The sequence below is a fragment of the Neofelis nebulosa genome, chromosome 16 (genome assembly GCF_028018385.1).
Source record: "Neofelis nebulosa isolate mNeoNeb1 chromosome 16, mNeoNeb1.pri, whole genome shotgun sequence".
Lineage (NCBI taxonomy): Eukaryota > Metazoa > Chordata > Mammalia > Carnivora > Felidae > Neofelis > Neofelis nebulosa.
The window spans coordinates 25,036,031-25,055,201 of record NC_080797.1 but is presented as its reverse complement, the minus strand read 5'-3'; the positions used below and the strand labels follow the sequence as shown (position 1 = coordinate 25,055,201).

Here is a 19,171-nt window from a genome sequence, read left to right as displayed (position 1 = left end):
GTGGACGTTTCTGATTTTAACACGTAACTCGCACTTGCCAACTTGCAGTTGGCATCCAACGAGAGATTTCCCTCACATCCACTCTGCATCTCAACTTGGCCTCATACTGTGTAAACTGTCTAAAACCAGATTGGCTGCTGGGTAGGGTGTTCCACAGACCGTGACGACTGTCACCAGAGTCTGCCCAGGCAGAGGGACCTAACTCATAGCCAAAGTGGCACAGACGACCAGCCGTGCAACTGTGTGACAAGGAACTGGAGTTTGGAGCTTTGAGTTCACAAACCAGACGGACTCTTGGCTTTTCCCTTTGGCGTGGCTTGTGACCGTGGTGTTTGTGGCTCCAGGATCTACCACCAGAATGCTGGCAAGTGGTTATGACAAAGACAGCCAATAGCTGCAGGGAGTCCGGATTTCACCGCCGACACTCAGAACAGTTTTGCTTAATATTAATTTTAATAACGCTTTGGGCGTGTATAGTACTTTTTCAACATGTTCTCATATTTGTTATCTCTTTATCCTCAACACAACAGACAGAATAACGATAGCCAGTGTTTCTGAGCTGAGAGCAGGCACTTGTGTTTGATTGTTTCATCCTCCCATCATGTCTGAGGTGAAGAAAGTTTACTGTAGCTCTCTTTTTCCGGTAAGTGGGTAAACTGAGGCAAGGGGCAATTTTTTTTTTTTTTTTTTTTTTTTTTTATACTTACCCAAGATCACACAGCTAGGAAATGACAATTCTGAATCCTGGACACACGTTCTTCCGGAAACAGGTCACCACATGCCCCAAATCAATTTCCCAAAAGGCAAATTTGCCGAGTGACCGCTTCACTGGATTGAGCATTATCCCCCCCCCCCCCCCCCCCCCCCCCCAGGTTTTGGCTTTTCCCTCTCCTTCCTGTGCCTCTTCCTTAGCCTCAGAGGTTCTCGGTTGGAGCTTAGCTGGAATCTGTATCAGTTGGCTTGGGCTGCATAATAAAACACCGCAGACCGGGAGTCTTAAACAGCAGAACTTTCTTTGTCACAGTTCTGGAGGCTGGGAAGTCTTTGATCAAGGTGCTGACCAATTGGATGCCTGGCGAGGGCTCTCTTCCTGGCTTGTAGAAGGCCACCTTCTCGCTGTGTCTTCACCTGTCAGAGAGAAAGACCAAGCTCTCTCTCTGGTCTCTTCTTAGTAGGACACTGGCCCCATCAGGAGGGCCCCACCCTCATGACCTCATCCAACCCTTATCACACTGGGGGGGGGGGGGCTCAGGGCTTCAACATACCAGTTCTGGGAGGACACATTCCATCCATTACAGAATCTCACGTATTTCATCGTACAGGCAGAGCAAACCCGGGGAAAAGATAAATCTGCAGAAACACGAAAGCTGGCACATCCAAGTTGGTAGAAAATTCCCCATTCCCATGCAAAAGTGACACAGGGACACGTGAAAATTTGACAGGTGAAACCACTGGTCAGTTTTCGCGTGACAGGGAGAAGGCTAAGACGTAGGGGGTGGGCCTGCCCAAAAAAAGTCAAACCTGAATCAGATTTCGCCGTTGGGTCTAGAAGTCAGTTAACAGGGGCTTGGGGGACATTTTAAATCACACCAGGGGGTGCAATCAGCCACGTCCAAAATTGAGAAAGTTTACAGGGCAAACAACTGAATTTTGTTTATAAATATATGGCAGGGAAGACAAAGGAGGAACTTATACACGAAAAGAGAAGAGACATGTGAACCAAATGCAATGTGTGATGGAGTTTGTTTGGATATTAGATTAGAATTTAAAAAAAATTATAAGTGTTTATATATATATATATATATATATATATATATTTTATAAATAAAACATTGGTGAGACAGTGGATGACATTTAAACATTAATTGGAGTTCTGAGGATCCTAACAAATCATTGTTAATTTTAAAAAGTGGCTACTCATAGAATTGTGGTTCTATTTAAAAAGAATTCTTATCTTTTTTTTTTTTAATTTTTTTTTCAACGTTTTTTATTTATTTTTGGGACAGACAGAGACAGAGCATGAACGGGGGAGGGGCAGAGAGAGAGGGAGACACAGAATCGGAAACAGGCTCCGGGCTCCGAGCCATCAGCCCAGAGCCTGACGCGGGGCTCGAACTCACGGACCGCGAGATCGTGACCTGGCTGAAGTCGGACGCTTAACCGACTGCGCCACCCAGGCGCCCCTAGAATTCTTATCTTTTAGAGAAGCACGTAGAAACAATATTGGAGGTGCCTGGGTGGCGCAGTCAGTTAAGCGTCTGACTCTTGGTTTCGGCTCGGGTCATGATCTCACGGTTCATGGGTTTGAGTCCCACATCAGGCTCTGCACTGGCAGCACAGAGCCTGTTTGGGATTCTCTCTCTCTCCCTCTATCTCTGCCCTACTCCCCCCACCCCCTCATGCTTTCTCTCTCTCTCTCAAAATAAATAAACTTCAAAAAAAGAAACCATGTTGGATGGAGTTACATGATATCTGAGGTTTGTTTCAAAATAGTCTAGTGTATGTGAAGAACGAGAGAAAGGGAAATAGTAGGGGTGGGGTGGGGGGATCAGATGAGAACAGGCTGGCCAAGTGCTGATAACTGTCAAATCTAGATGCTGGGTAGGTGTGCACGAGTTTCTCAACTTTTGTATGTTTGACAACTTCCGTAAGGAAACGTTTAATAAATAATAAGTAAACGCTGCTTTGTGGAAAGCCCTTAAACGTTTAGCAAACAGGGAGTGCATTGAGGGAGTGGATTTCAGGTACTCGACCTTGGATCCTTTCTGTCTGACCGCATTTCTTGTGATATCAAGTGGAGGATAGAATTTTAGAGAAAGGATGTTATTCAGAGGCCCATCTACTTTCTCCGTTCTTCTGACATGTGTTCAAGGACCCAGATATAATTTCTGCAGGGATACTGAGCTTTTAGAGGCATGGCATGAGGCCACCTCTGCTCTCCCAAATTGGCTCCTGCCACATGGCTTCCCTCTGTGACACTTCCAACAGGTGGTTCTAGCTAACGCTAGGCAGGATGTCATATGCCCCGTGTGGATGAGTGTCCTGGCGTTGTTGGGTCTGCAGAAGTAATACTCCCAACAGTAGGGTCTGACTTACTCCAGTTATAAGATTAAATAAGTATTGGGGATATAATGTACAGCTCGAGGACTACAGTTAACCCTGCTGTCTGGTATATTTGAAAGTTGCTGAGAAAATAGATCCTAAAGACTCTTATCATGAGGAAAAAAACATTTCTCTCTCTCTCTCTCTCTTTTCCTGTATCCGTATGAAATGATGGGTGTTAACTAAACTTGCTGTGGCAATCGTTTCATAATTTAGAAGCCACATCATCGTGTGCCTACCTGAAACTTATGCAGTGCTGTATGTCAATTACATGTCGATAGAACTGAAAGAAAAAGAAACAGAAAAAAATTCCCTTTGCTTCTTCTGTTGAGCTAAGACAGAGACCCCCAGATACACTCTAAGAAAGCAATCTTTCTGATGTGGGGCAGCCCCGAACTGACATGTTAGGGCCTCAGGACAAAGGAAGGGCCCCACGAGGGTGTTTAAAACCAATTTCTTTTTTTAATGTTTATTTATTTTTGAGAGTGAGACAGAGCGTGAGCAGGAGAAGGGCAGAGAGAGAGAGAGAGGGAGACACAGAATCCGAAGCAGGCTCCAGGCCCTGAGCTGTCAGCACAGAGCCCTACATAGGGCTCAAACTCATGGAACCATGAGATCACGACCTGAGCTGAAGTCAGATGCTTAACCGACCGAGCTGCTTAGGTGCCCCTCCATGAGGATGTTTATTACACACAAACATTAAATAACCTGAATGACTGTTACCGAGGTAACTGGATTTTCCTGTCCACTTGGGCCTGGTTTTGGGAGAGGCAGAATTTAAGGAGGTGCTCAGTGTTAGAGTCCCATGGGCACAGGTGGGCCCCGAGATGTTGCTCCCCAGGCTCCGAGCCTGCCTTGCCTGAGCACTGTCTCTTACCTGGGCTCCCCTGGTCCAGTGGACTCCTGACTTCTCAGCTTCTTTTCTTACCTGCCACCCTGCAGCACGGTGGCTTATTCTCAGCAGAGCAGGGGAGGAGTTCTGGTGTCCGTAAGTCAGAACTTAACGCTTCCCCCCTCTACTGTTTTTGCCGTGACTTCTTGGCTGCTGCTCACACGTGGCGGTCCTTGGCCTTCCTGGTTTCTCTGCCTGGCATTCCTTTCCGACACAACTTCCGAGAGCCGCACGGCTTCCTCCTCTACCTCCTGCAGAGAGAGCCTCACAGAAGGGTCACCTTCTCCACGAGGTTGTCCCTGACCTCTTTAGCTTTGCGCCTGCTCTCGCCACACTCAGGAGCTGCGTCCCGCCTCGATGCTCTCGCCAGCACTTACATTTTACTCGTTTCATTTCTTCCCCCCACAAGACAGTAAGTGGCATGAGGGCAGGGTTTGTTTTCGTGTGTGATCCTTTCTCTGCTGTACGCACAGTGCCGAGACTGAGACCCGTCACTCGGTCCATGTTTGCTGGATGGATGGCGAGGCATGGGGGGATCATTTCAGACTCCACGGGGGCAGCTGGTGCCCCAGGCCCCTCCTGGCCATCCCCCTGGGACTCTCGGCCCCAGCCAGCACATGACCATGCTCTGATTTGGCAGGTAAAATAACAGTGCTCTACCGCCAGAGATCACACTGCCCCCACCCCCACCCCCCCACCCCCCACCCCCGGTGCCTTTGTCTTTTTTGGCCTCAGCTCATCAGAAGCTTTGTCTCTGGAAAACCAACAGAGCCCTCTGCCAGAAAGGTCTGCCCGACCTTCTTGTTATTTCAGCTGTTTTCAAGGCCCTCCAGCAGGCTGCTTGGCCACAGGGAGGCCCTCAGGGAGCCAGGTCAGGTGACGGACTTCCAGCCCTGATATTCAGACACCGCTACACCGCAAAGCCCATCTTCAGGTTGCCTCATTCCATTCAGCCCTTCTGGCCGGCAGCTTGCCTGTGGTCATCTCACTGCTCACGAGCCCTGCTCGCTTTCCCACAAGCGAGCCCGGAACTTGAAGGGAGGCCAGACTTTGCAGCCCCAGAAGCCTTGCTTTACGGTGGGGGTCGTGGAGGAAAACACAAGTCCCTGCAAAGCCCATTGGCAACTCAAGTTCACTCTGTCGCTGCCTGAGGAACATTGAGGCACGGGCAATGCTCATGCTTGTGCTCAGCAGGGGTCTATCCCAGTTTGTTCTGCTTGGATGGAGCAGGGGGGCCTTCCCTGTGGGGGTCTGTTGAGGAAGGTGGTCAAGTTCCTTCCAGCCCAGTGGAAGAAGGACGGGATGCTCTATTTGCCGAAGACTCCCCTTTGCTTCCTTAGCCCATAGACATGCTCCTTGCCTGTGTCCACTCTCCCTTCGGAGAGGGGGGAGGGTGATGCATAAAGCAAGCTGGGGAAGCAACCTCAGATCAGCTCGGAGCCCAAGGATGCTTCCCCCAAGTTCATCGAGGTATAACAGACAAATAAACCTTGTTCGGGTTTACCGTATACAGTGTGATGTTTTGATGTGCGGAAACAGTCTGAAAGGATTTCCAAAATCTAACAAACACATGCCTCACCTCACGTGGTTACGTGCGTTTTAAATTTCTTGTGGTGAGACATTTAAGATCGACCCTCTTAGCGAATTTCAAGTATGCAACAGAGTATCATTAATCGTCATCGCTATGCTATGCACTGGACCCCCCAAAGCTGTTCACCTTGCGTCACTGAAAGTTTGTCCTCTTTGACCAGTATCGTCTTATTTATCCCTCTACCCCCACCCCAGCCCCTGGCAACCACCATTCTACCCTTTGCTTCTATGTGTTTGACTTTTCTACATTTCAAATAGAAGCGAGACCACGCGGCGTTTCTTTCGCAGTGTTCGTCTCGCTGCTGCCTGGCTTATCTCACTCTGCATAATGTCTCCCAGGTTTAGAAGTTGTTGCTTCTTTTCCACAAGCCTTCTTTTTAAAGGCTGAATAATATTCCATTGCGTGTATATTACATATGCAGTACATTTTCTTTTGTCATCCACCCACAGACACTTAGATTGTTTCCATATCTCGGCTGCTGTGAATAACGTTGCAGTAAACACAGGGTGCCGCTCTCCCTTCATGATAGTGATTTCATTTCTCTGGATATATACCCCAGAAGTGGGATTGCTGGGTCATATGGTCATTCTATTTTTAATTTTTTGAGGAAATGCCATCCTGTTTTCCATAATGTCAGCTTGGGTCTTTTTTTTTTTTTTTTTTGTAATGTTTTTATTTATTTTTGAGACAGAGACAGAGCATGAGCAGGGGAGGGGCAGAGAGAGAGGGAGACACAGAATCGGAAGCAGGCTCCAGGCTCTGAGCTGTCAGCACAGAGCCCGGCGTGGGCTCGAACTCACGAACTGTGAGATCATGACCTGAGCCGAAGTTGGACGCTTAACCGACTGAGCCACCCAGGCGCCCCTGTCGGCTTGGGTCTTAATCAAAGTCCATGGCCTCAGGTCCATTCTTTGAATCTCTGGTTTGCCTTTTCACTATAGTTTAAATAAATAAATAAATGGGGAAAAGATTAAATATCTCCCTGGAGGTATGGGTGTGAAGGATAATGCAATGGTGTACTGGCTAAATTAGCTTATTTCCATTCAGTGAAATTTTTAAGTATGAATGATTCTCTTTGGAAATCCTCAAAGGAATGTTTTATCATGGAACTGTTAAGAAAAACAATCTGTTTATTTATGTTCCCACCTTAATTTTAGCTTTTTTCTTGAGTGAATTTTTTTTCCCCTGAAGTCCTTCGTGTTGGGTCATTCCAAAATGGATTACTGACGAAGAATGAGGCCACTCTAGAGTTCCAAGCTAAGTAGCTTTAAGAAGAAAAGCCTTCTATGATTGTTGCTCATGGTCAGAAGCCAGTAGAATGAGGCTGGGAATCAAGCAGCAGGTCAATAAGTGTTTGTTGGGCACCCTCCTTGTGCAAGAGCTCTTTCTTCTTCTAGAAAGGGAGAAGTCTTTGGGGCCTCAAGATCAACAAATATTGGTTGAATCTAATTGAGTTTGAAAGAATAACTCTCCTTTTGGAAAACAGAAGAATTCGCATTTCTGAACAATTGATTCATTGGCCTCCAGATGACCATGACTGTTTACTTACACTTTCCCTTTTATTTTGGTTAAGTATGTATCTTCCCAGCCTTTTGAGTTTATCTGGGTCTTCCAGAACTTACATATCTCCCACCCCGCCCCTCCCCGATCCACTTGGGTTGGCAGTTGGGGTGGCTGGCTGGCTCTGTACATTCTTTCCGCAAGGGCAGGGACACATAGGTGCGGATCACATCCACCATAACCCCAGCCCCGGTAGCATCTTTATGTATTACAAATTGGTTCTCTAGCTCTAATACTCCCAGTGGCTCGGGTGTCCGACATGCTTTCATTCGGTCCAGAATTTCAAGTCCGTGCCTCCTTAGTAGCCTCATAAATTTGGGGCTTTCAAGTGAAAGAGGGGTGATACGGTTTTTATTCTATGGTTCCCATTTGCAAGTGGCAGTTGAAAATATAACCTTCAGTTCCTGTTTTTTCAAAGTTCAACCTGATATTTTGCTTTTGTGCTTGTCCGCTGAAGCCAAATTCTCTCCAGTAGGTTAAGCATCTCCAGTGAGGTTAGTTTTCTTCTTGGACAAGAATCATGATGGTTTTTGTTTTGTTTTGTTTTGTTTTAGTTTTTTAACTTTACTTATTTATTTTGAGAGAGAGAAAGCACAAACAGAAGAGGGGCAGAGAGAAGGACAGACAGAATCCCAAGCAGGGCAGAGCCCGATGTGGGGCTCGAACTCATGAACCATGAAATCATGACCTGAGCCAAGATCAAGAGTTGGATGCTTAACTGACTGAGCCACCCAGGCACCCCAGGATGTTTTTATTTCTGAGCATCTTGTTACTCAAGGTGTGATTTAAGGGCTCGGAACACAGGCGTCCCCTGGGAGCTGTATTTGATAAGTTCTATAGCTGATTTGTGTGTACATCTAAGTGTGAGAAACCCTGATTGAGCATGTCTTTAGAGTTTCTTATTAAAAATTACATTGTCGGGATATAAAGGGACAATTTCCATTAAATTTGTTTCAAATGTTTTCCTGACATTTTATGGTGAAAGATTTCCACTAGCAAAATCGAAAGTTCTACTGTTAAGTACCCATATATTCTCCACCTAGATAACACCATTAATATCTTTATGTTTCTTTTTTTCTCAAATTAATTTCCATCAAGAATTATAAAATTCAGGGGCGCCTGGGTGGCTCAGTTGGTTAAGTGTCTGACTTTGGCTCAGGTCAGGATCTCCCCGTTCCTGAGTTTGAGCCCCGCATCAGGCTCTGAGCTGTCAGCACAGAGCCTGGAGCCTGTTTCAGATTCTGTGTCTCCCTCTCTGTCTCTGCCCCTCCCCCGCTCATGCACGAGTGCTCTCTCTCTCTCTCAAAAATAAATAAACATTAAAAAAAAAATTAAAAAAAAGAATTTTATAGAGATATATTCGTTGACAGCATGACTCTTAGAAAGAATCATGTCTTGGAAACGAAGGTTTCACTCTTCTAGAATTTTCAGTGGGTTTGATAAGGTCATAATTAGTTTGGGAATTTCTTGGGAATCAGAGAAGCATGGTGGGGTGAGAGTGGGGGAGAAACTGGGCTTTGGCAGAGTTGGGTGCTAGTCTTTGCCCGTCCCAGGGCAGTGGACCTCAGTGTTCCCATCCATACGATGAATGGGTTGAGTGACACCAACCTTGTGATTATAGGTCCATTGCAAATATTATCATCATGATTTCTCAGGTGGAGAAACTGATGAACCAGTTGCATATTCGAATCAGAAGGAAAACATCTGTTGGCATGGAAAAGAGATTATTTCCTAAGCTACTGAGTAAAACACAGCTGCACTGGCAGTTTTAACGCTGTTTTCTTGTCAATTTTTGTTCTTTCAGGAAACCTGACAGAAACATGAAGCCCTCCACCATCTGGAACTGAGAAACCCATTCAAGGCTGACTGCGGCTTCTAGAACGTCCAGGTGTTCTGCAGATGTGAGAATTTATCCTGCTCTCACCAGCTGGAGTCCCGAACAGATGCAAAGCTTGTGCTGTGGCCCTAACGTCCCTGAGCACAGAGGGGTCGTTTTTGAAGTGGCCAAAGAGCCATCACTGACACGGGTATCTGATTGCCGCACGCGGCTGGTCGGCTGGTCGTCTCTCAGAGCTGCAGGGGGCAAACCAAATTCGAGGTTGCAAATTTCCTGACTGTCTTGGATTAGGATGCCAGGTGGGGGCCTCATTTCCACAGCCCCAGCGTCCTTCTAGGCACCCCACCAACACGACCCCCACAACCAGTATCTCCTTGCAGACTCCACCACTGCTTCTCCAGAGACTCCCTGCACTTTAAGTGAGCAGAAGGAAGCTCTTGGAAAAATCCTTAGCTGTGGCCCACAGACAGTCATTGCCCTCCCCTGCCCACCATGGGCTGGCTTTTTCTAAAGGTTCTCTTCGTGGGGGTGACTTTCCTGGGATGTCTTTATCCTCTCGTGGATTTTTGCTGCAGCGGGGACACAAGAGGCCAGAAGCCGAATTTTGTGATCATTTTGGCAGATGACATGGGGTGGGGTGACCTGGGAGCAAACTGGGCAGAAACGAAGGACACTGCCAACCTTGATGAGATGGCCGCAGAAGGAATGAGGTGAGTCTTGAGGATGGCTGGCTCTTGCCGCGGGAGGGGGCAGCATAAAGCACTTGAGCAATCGATGGCTCCGTGTGGACTCAGCGAATTGATTGATTCATTTGGTTTGAAGCCAGTACGGCATCTGGAAGAAATCCATCCATTCATCTCTCTGATAACACTCAGGGTGTGTGGGGGGGAGGGGCAGGGGGCTGGGAGTACAGAGGTAAACAAGATACCTCTGGAGCCTGTATCTGGGGTGGGGGGGGGGGGGGAGACAAGTTAAAAGGAGAGTAGGCATTGCGGTCTAGAACCTGAGCCTGCTTCAGGCAGTTTTGGAGTCTTCAGGGAGGGTGTGGAACCTAGCCTGGGGGCTCCAGAGAGAAGGTGACCTTTGAAGAGCGAGGAGTCGAGCACAAGAAGTTAAGAAGACTTATCTGTGAGCAGATGGGACTTACTGGTACACGTCTTAGAGGAACTTAACTCCAAGGGACCATAAGAGAGAAGGGCATGTACATCTTAGTGGGTTGGGATGTTCATAAGCTCCTTGCCTGCTTGGAAAGAGAACATGTATTTGAGCGTTCAGAGTTTTATTTTATTAAAAAATGTTTAATGTTTATTTTTGAGAGAGAAAGAGAGAGAGAGCAAGAGAGAGACAGAGCGTGAGCAGGGGAGGGGCAGAGAGAGAGGGAGACACAGAAGCCAAAGCAGGCTCCAGGCTCCGAGCTGTCAGCGCAGGGCCCGACGCGGGGCCGAACCCACAGACCTCGAGATCATGACCTGAGCCCAAAGTCGGATCTCGACAGACTGAGCCAACCAGGTGCCCAGGGCATTCCGACTTCGCGTGTTCATCTTGGGCTGACAACCATCCGACTGTCCAGCTCAGATCCCGCTTGTGCTACGTTAAACCCCTCTGTTCAGTTCAGTGGGAATCATTCCAGCTAACTGGTTAGGACAATGTGTGGGGCATCTGCACAGAATTTGAGCCACTTGTATCCTCGGGCCTGGAGCTTCCCCAGAGACACGGACCCTTGGGGTCCCTGCACCTGGTCTCACCCACTGCAGTCCATCCACCTCACCTCAGCCAAAGGGAAATTTCTAGAAACACTCCTCTGTTTCCAGTCCTTGGTAGGCATTTTGTGGCCCTAGGGATACAATCCAAACTCTGGACAGCAGCTTCTAAGACCAGCCCGTCTTCCACACTGGCTTTCTGCGCGGCCCCTCTGTGCACCTGTTGCCTCCTTCTGTCTGGACCTTACCTGTGTGATTCCATCTTCCTGGTTTACTTTCTGCTTCCTCTGCTTAGTTTCTGCTCACCATCTGGATCCCCAGTGCCTCATGAGGTCCTGGAGAAAGCTTTCTTGGATGCTGCATGGGTCCTCCGCCAGCTCCCTTGCTCCTCTCGTGGTGATCGCCTACCTGTCTCACCCCCTGTGTTGGGTTGAATAACATGCTCCCCCAATTCATGTTCACCTGGAACCTCAGCACAGGACCTCATTTGGAAACAGGGACTTGGCAAATGTGATTTATTGTGGGCCTTAATGACACCACCCTCCACTGAGGGTGGGTCCCAAATCCAATGACTTGTGTCCTTACAAGAAGAGGAGAGGACACAGAGAGACACCCAGAAGAGGTGATGGGAAGACACGGGCAGGGAACAGTGTTGGGTCTGCAAGCCGAGAACTCCCGGGGCCACCGGCCACCACGAGAAGCCAGGCGGGGGCTCAGGACAGCTTCTCTTTGTGAGCCTCCATCTTGGTTTCAGACTTCCAGCCTCTTGAACCGTCACAGAACACATTCCCATCATTTTCAGCCTCCGGTTTCTGGTAATTTGTGGCGGCCACAGGAAATTCAAACACGCCCCCCCCCCCCCCCCCCTTCTACTTCTAGCTCTGGCCTTCGGGAAGAAAAATGCCTTTTCTCTTCTTCCTCTCTGGTATTCCTAGCACAGGGCACAGTGCCTGGTACATCGTAGACAGTTTAGAAATAATTGTTCATCAATGAATGGGCTTTAGAAGTTCAAGCTACCAGGCACCTGGGTGGCTCAATTGGTTAAGGATCTGACTTCGGCTCAGGTCATGATCTCAGGGTTCGTGGTTTGAGCCCTGTGTTGGGCTCTGGGCTAACAGCTCAGAGCCTGGAGCCTGCTTTGGATTCTGTTTCCCTCTCTCTCTCTGCCCCTCCCCTGCTTGCTCTCTGTCTCTGTCTCTCTCCAAAAAAAAAAAAAAAATTAAAAAAAAAAGTTCAGGGCACCTGGGTGGCTCAGTCAGTCAAGGATCCGACTTTGGCTCAGGTCATGATCTTGCGGTTCGTGGGTTCGAGCCCCTCATCAGGCACTGTGCTGACATCTCGGAGCCTGGAGCCTGCTTCCAATTCTGTGTCTCCCTCCCTCTGCCCCTCCCCCACTTGTGTTCAATCTCTCTCTCAAAAAGTAAATAAACATTTATAAAATTAACAAAAAAAAGAAGTTCAAGATATCTTGAAATGTCACCCCAAATTTTGCGTGTTGGAATTTTTTTTTTTCCTGGAGAGATTTAATCCATAGCATTTACCAGATTTCAAAGGGAACCAGATTGCCAAATCCTTAAGAGCTTCTGCTTTTAGTGGGTTTGTGGGGAAATATCTGGCCCCTTATTTACATCGAGATTTCTGAGGCCTCGGCATTCTCCTTATGAGCTGTCACTACAGGCGTGCTGTCCTCCTGAGCAGAAACCAGATGCAAACACAGCTCGGCGGGCTCTCCTATTTTTTTCCTCCCTTTATGAAAATACCCTCCCCATTTGAGCCTTGTGACAGGGGCCGAGCGGACGGCCCTCTGGCCCGACGTGGGCAGCTTTTCTCTCTGTGCCTTGTTGACAGGAAAGCAGGCTTCCTGTGAGGCCGCGGATTGATTCATCACTGGCTTCTCCCCCTGCCTACTCACGGCCAGTGGGGAACCATGACTTTCAGACAAGAAGCCCTATTGCCAAACAGGGTCTATGGGTGACTAGAGAAAGTCTCTTTTTTCCTTGGGGTATTGTTTCCTAGGACTCCCACAACAAATCACTATCAACTGTGTGGCTTAAAGCCACTCACATCTACTCTCTCACAGTTCAGAAGGCTAGAAGTCCTGAATCAAGGTGACAGCAGGGCTGGTTCCTTCTGGAAGCTCTGGGGGAGCATGGGTTCCATGCCTCCCTTCTTGCTTCTGGTGGCCGCAGGCAATCCTTGGCCACCTCGGTTTGTGGTTGCGTCACTCCTTTCCCTGCCTCCACTGTTCCGCGGCACTCTCCCCACGTGCCTGTCTATATCCCCCTCTTCTCATGAGGCCACCAGCCACTGGCTCTCAGGCCCATCCTAATCCAGTATGACCTCATCTCAACTTGATGACATTGGCAAAGGCCCTCTTTCCACATAAGGTCATATTCCCAAGTTCTAGATTGACATGAAATTTGTGTGTGTGTGTGGGGTGGGGGGAGGAATGCTTTTCCACCCAGAGCAGTGAGCTCAACTGCGTATATTTTTATCTCTGCTCCTAACATAGCCTGTAATGTAGCAGGTTTTCGATAAAAGATTGTTGCTTTGAAGATTGAACATCCTGCTTAAGAAGTCGGGCTCTGGGGGCGCCTGGGTGGCTCAGTTGAGTGGGCGTCCAACTCTTGATTTTGGCTGCAGTCATGATCTCGCTGTTATAGGATCAGGATGGAACCCCGTGTTGGGCTCTGCACTGGGTGTGGAGACTGCTTGGGATTCTCTGACTCTCTCTGCCTCTCTCCCCTGCTTGTGCTCTCTCTCTCTCAAAAAAAAAAAAAAAAAAAAAAAAAAGGAGAGGAGAGGGGAGGGGAAGGGAAGGGAAGGGAAGGGAAGGGGTTAGCCTCTGGAGCCAGATGGCTTGGGTTCAAATCCCAACTCTACTGCTTTCTGTCTGCATGACTCTGGACCCTCAGAGCTTTGCTTTCCTCTTCTGTTAATGGGGTGGCCACACCCACCTCATAGGATGGTGTAGGGATTAAATTAAGTCATCCAGGTAGGCAATTAGCACTGAACTTGGCACGCAATAGACATAGATAGATGTTAACTATGGTTATTTTTGGTATTGGGATTAGAAATAATATGCATTTGAATTGTCGATGTGAATTGGCTACCCTGCCTAGTGAACGGTCTAAATGATAAATCGTGGAAGGAGGAGTGGGTTCCAGAGACAAATAAGTCCCTGTTCATCTCTATGTGGAACCGTATACACTGAGCCGACGTCTGTATTTGACTCAAACACAGCAGCTGTAGTAACAGCCAATGCAAGGCGCCAGGCTCTGCGCTTCACCCCATCTAATTCTGGCCACCACCTGATGTTTCTCTTCTTTCACAGGTGAGGAAGTCAAGGTCAAGCCACTTGCCCCCACTTGGCTGTCCTCTGGGGATCTGCTTGATTCTGTGCATTCCTAGACCACGTCCCCCAGGCAACACTTCAATGTCTCCGTAACATTTCCCTTCCAGCACACGCCAGTAGTGGGTTGTTGTGTTTGTTTGTTTGTTTTTTTTTTCTTCCCACTTGGTTATGGTAGATGCGATTTGCCAAATTTGTGGACAGATGGGGCACCATTCACAACATAGCTATGATGTCGTCATTGCTACAGAATGGCAGGGTTCCCTGGGGGCAGAAAGGCAGAACTGGTAGTGCCTCAACTTTGCTTCCTTTGCAGATTTCCTAACTTCCATTTACATAGAGGAAGATGAGGGACTGTGGCCTGAAACCCACCGTCGTAAGGTTTATAGAGGAACCATCTCGTTTATGGCAGCTCAGGTCAAAGAGCATCCTCGCCGCGTATCGCATAGGGGGAAACTGAGGCCCGGAGAGAAGTGATGCGTGTTTTACTATTTTAGCCGCTTTCTAACACGTGGGCGGTGGATTTGCTAGTTTGCAGACCCACCATGTTAAAAACAACGATAAATAATTTATTTGTGGGAAAGAAAAAGAAAAAGACCCAAAAAACAAAAAACGAAAGTCGTTTGCAACGAAAGCAGCAAACGTCTCTTTATCAGAGGACATTGCCGACTAGACTAGTGTTGAGTGACGGCCCATGTGTGCCCTGTGAGGCAGCTGGGCCCCCTGCACCTGTCAGTAGGTTCAGCAGACAATACCTTTTGCCCTTGACCTGGTGGGCTGGGCATTTCGTCACCATCCCGTGCAAATCTGAGCCGAGCAGTACTGTTGAACGTTTGAAAGTCTAACGAGGATAAGATAACCCAAGGAAAATGTTGGAATTCAAGGAAATGTTGGAATTCAAATGAAAAGGCCAGGGACTTAGTAATCAGCTAAAATGTAAACCTTGCAAACAGCTAGACAAAGGGAGCCCGAGGCAACTTGCATTGCCTTGTGGGCTAGAGGAAGGAATCACTCACACTTTAAAAAGGAGATAAAAAAAACATATTTCGTCGGCCTCTCCTCCAGCTTTTCTGGCAGAGAGTTAACTCTGAAAATAAGCTGAATCGTTTAAATCAGTATGAGAACCCAGTGAATAACCTTGACCATGCAACACTAGCATGGTTCTCGCCTCACCGCAGGCCCGGGGAAGGCCAGCGCTGGCTTCACCTTGTGATGAGCCAGCAACTATTTCTTGATAATCCTGAGAGTGAGTGGTAACTCGCCTCCGTCTCCTGGCTGGTGACTTGATTCCAGCCCTGCCTTCGGGTGTCCAGACCCGGGTATGAGCACCTGCGTGGTCGTGACCTGTGCGTCTCTTGGGGAAAGTGGGCCCAGCCAGCAGAGCCCAGATAGTGGCCGCTCACTTGGCCGGTCTCCCGGGCTGGCTCAGAAGCGGGGTTGACAGAGCACGTACATACACTTACGCAAATCGACCTGCGGTCCGTTACTTTTGCGCCTTGATCTTTCCCCCGCCCGCTTCAGTCCATCTCTGCCCCCTGTCTCACCTGAGTCGAGTCATTGCTGCTGCTGAGTAAAGACAGTGGCTTAGCTAGGAGTCAAAGATCAATATTCACCACTGGAAGGTCAGGGGCTCCCAGGGGCTTCGGTCTGTTTCTAGAAAGGGCCTGGGTGAGGGATGAATTGATGTGTCAATTCAGTCAAAGGCCTCGTGTCATTTCTGTTCTCACACTGGCTTTTTGCAGACATTCATCATCCACGCTGTTATGTTTTGGGTCTTTCCCCGCCCCCCCCCCCCCCACTCCTCCCCGCCAACTATCCTGCTGCCTTTGGGGTTTTGCAGCAATCCCAGGGAAGCCGAGAGCCAGGCTGGCACTCACAGCTGCAGGGGATGGTAATGAGGTCTTCATGAGAGCTAGGGTAGAAAGAACATTCTGAGTGAGACTTCTATTAATAAGAGAAAGATTCCAACCCCACCGTGTAATCCCTTCCAGCTTTATCTCCACCCCCAAAACAGTCATTCAGACCCTGGGTTGAGGAAGAAAACCTCTTGTCCTATGACCTTCGCCACGAACTTCGAGAAATTTGCTCAGCGACACGAGACAGACAGTTTTATATCTTTGCCCTTGGGTAAGTAGGTCCAGTGGACGTAAAGTCGGGCAATGCCCACCTACCAACTGGGCCACGGTGAAGCCTACAGGAAAGGTCCTGCAGCGTTGGGCCCCGTGGCTTTAATAGATGGGGACACGTAGGAGCACCATCATCTAGGTAGCACTCAATCTTAGAGCAAACCAACTGAAATATTAACCAGTGTGGCCCTGGTGCCAACTGCGAGTTCAGAATTGCCTGTCCAGGGGCTGTTACCTTTTAAGTCTCCCGCCTACTTCGTTTGACAAGGACTCTCTGGTCAGAGCAGGTCATAGGACAAATGCTGCACCCTAAGAGTCTTCCAGCCGGGGGGCGGGGGTAAGACAAGAAAAGCAGCCTTTAGAATGCAGAAGGTGACCGGGGGGTGAGGGGAGAAGGGGCACCTGGGTGGCTCGGTCAGTTAAGTGTCCAACACTTGGTTTCGGCTCAGGTCATGGTCTCCAGGTTCGTGAGTTCGAGCCCTGCATGGGGCTCTGTGCTGACAGTGCAGAGCCTGCTTAGGATTTTCTCTCTCCCTCTCCATCTCTCTACCCGACCCTGCCCGCCCCCCCCCCCCCCCCACCTCACAAAAGAAATAAATAAACTTAAAAAATTATTTTTAAAAAGTATTAGAATACAGAAAGGAAATGTACTGTGAGCAGGAACCCCACACCTCCCACCCCTTGTCCCGGGGCTTTAATAACCTGGATTGGATGGAACCGAATTGGACTCTTCTGGGATGGAATTAGCACCTTACTTATCCCTTGGTGACAATCAGGAATGAAAAAGGTCCATGCTGGGGCTTCTTGCCTTTTGGACGGTAGAGCCCAGAGCCAGAAGCATGTTAAAGATAGTCCTGCGGGACTGCGGGAAGAGAGAGGCCATTTCTCCAGAGGAAAGCCACGAGGCACTGGAGAAAGGATATCACTGTTGAGACCTTAAAGACGAGCAGGAATTAGCCGGATGAAGGGAGAGGAAAGCGTGTTGTAGGCAGAGGGGAAAACGTGAGCAAAGGCTCAGAACTGAAAAGTGCCCTTTCACTGGACAAATATTCCTAGAGGCTCCCTCAGGCCCTGTCCTAGGTGCTGGGAATGCATCCATGATCCAGACAACCAGAAGCCCTCGCTCTTCTGGGGCTGCCATTCCAGTGGCTGAATGTGGCTGGGAGCGTGAGGCTGGACCAGCGGACGTGCCCACCAGCGAAAGGCCTCATACGCGCGTTCTAGTGTTCAGACTTGGTCCTGGAGGCAGTGGGGACCCTGAGGACTGAAGTCCTCAGCCTGCATTTGAGCTGGATTGCTCCAGCCTGCTGGGGAGTGGCCCACACTGGCAGCTGGGGAGGCAGGGGGCAGATTGCAGGAACCTCCAGAATGGCACGGCCCAGGGTCATGAGTATGGGGAGAAGTGTCCGATCCAGGAGGCGTGAGATGCTGGCTTGTGTGTGCATCTTGTCTCGTGCCTTGTGTGTGTCCTTCCTTGAGCACGCGTGCGTGCATATGCACAAGAAGAATGTGAAAAGGAAAGGGGGAAATTGCCAAGGATCATACCATGCTCGGCTGCTGGGAACCTGTTTTTGGAAAGAACAAGAATACGAGTGGATGGATGGAAGGAAGGAAGGAAGGATAGAAGGTAGGACGGAAGGAAGGATGGAAGGATGGAAAAGTAAACAAAACACACCAAGTTTACTCTTTGCTGCCACATTTGCTCATAGTTTACAAAGGGCCTGCATATCCATTACCCCAGTGACCCCACCTGATGACTTTCTGAGTGCTGACTGGTCGCTCTTCCCATTTAACAGAAGGTCACATGGAGGTCGAGCTGCGCTGGTGTTTTTCTGGGTTCCACCTCCCGCCCCATCCCTCTACGTACAAATAATTTTTAAAACCTATTTCTGCCTCCAAGACTTTAAGTTATGAATGGAGCAAAGATAGCCTTTATTCCAGGTACACAGCCATTTAGAGAGTTAGTGCAGAAGGCCTCATCGTCTCTCTTAAATTCCTCACAGATGAAGGCTGGACACGCTTAACTTCGCCATGTTCTGTCTCTCCAGGGCTTTCGTGGCCGTGTTTCCAGCCCTAACGTTTTCTGATTCTAATACGCGTAATTTATGCAATGGCAAGTTGCTTTGGCTTCTGTCTGGCTGTGTCTTAATTTGCGTTGATTTTCCCGTTAACAGGCTGCTGTAATGTCTGGCTCTGTATTTCCAGCTTTCCTTTACAATGTATTTTCAGACTTTAATTAGGACCCCTGTTGGTGAACTGGCCTGAGCCTGCCCAGATAGATTTGGGGAAAAACAAAAGAGGCTTTCCAAATAGCAAGACCATTTTATCGCTTATTAATTGGTCTCTGCCACGTGGAGACAGAGGCTGGCAGAGGGGAAAGTGACGTGCAGGTCAGTTCACTGGGCCGCCAGGGATGTTGTTGGCTCTTTTAGGAGGCGAGGGTACGGTCAGGGCTCTAAAGACTTGGAAAGAGAGGAGATAAGATTGTTTCTGAGAGTTGAGCTGCGAGGAAAGAATTGAACCCTAACAAGCAGCAGCTTAAGGGATTTTTGTGAAAACTGGATGAATGTATTTTTTTTCCAGCCAGGTGACCTCTTCCAGTTTTGTCTACTCACTCACCAGATGTTGCTGGAGCGGCTCCACGCCTCCAAGGCACCCCGCTTGGGGCCGGTCTTGCAGCTCTAACCCTGTCCTCACGGAACCTACGGTCTGGGGGAGGGGTGGCCTCGAAGTTCTGTTTGCCGTAGAAACGCGCGACAGCCGTTCCCACGAGGGTGGTGTTGCGTGCTCGAGGAGACACCATCCCCAGGACAGCTGTTAAGGACAGGTGGGCAGGGACAGCGTTTAGATGATGTGTTTCTGGCTCTGCCCACGTGTACTGGTCAGTGAGGCTGTGTAACAAATATAATGGACTCGGTGGCTTAAACAGTAGGAATTATTTTTCACAGTCCTGGAGGCCGTGAATTCCGAGATCAGGTAGCCAGCGTGGTCGGGTTCTGCCGAGGACCCTC

The 19,171-nt window shown here is 48.9% G+C and overlaps 1 protein-coding gene and 1 long non-coding RNA gene across 8 annotated transcripts in view; one reads left to right on the top strand and one right to left on the bottom strand.

The window, feature by feature from the left end:
• ARSG (arylsulfatase G) overlaps positions 1-19,171 on the top strand; it is a 109,352-nt gene that overhangs the window by 30,991 nt on the left and 59,190 nt on the right. For all 7 annotated transcript variants that reach the window (XR_009255101.1, XM_058704233.1, XM_058704234.1 and 4 more), the window contains exon 2: positions 8,950-9,692. Coding sequence is in view for 6 of the 7 variants with exons in the window: in XM_058704233.1 (XP_058560216.1) it covers positions 9,475-9,692 (218 nt within the window). In the remaining variant the exon portion in view is untranslated. The remainder of the gene's footprint in view (positions 1-8,949; positions 9,693-19,171) is intronic.
• LOC131497712 (uncharacterized) lies at positions 9,642-18,952 on the bottom strand. Its single transcript, XR_009255103.1, has 7 exons — positions 18,780-18,952; positions 16,863-17,725; positions 16,396-16,477; positions 15,912-15,946; positions 15,579-15,698; positions 10,130-10,222; positions 9,642-9,816 (listed from the first exon to the last, which is right to left on the bottom strand). It is a non-coding gene; the product is annotated as an uncharacterized LOC131497712 (long non-coding RNA).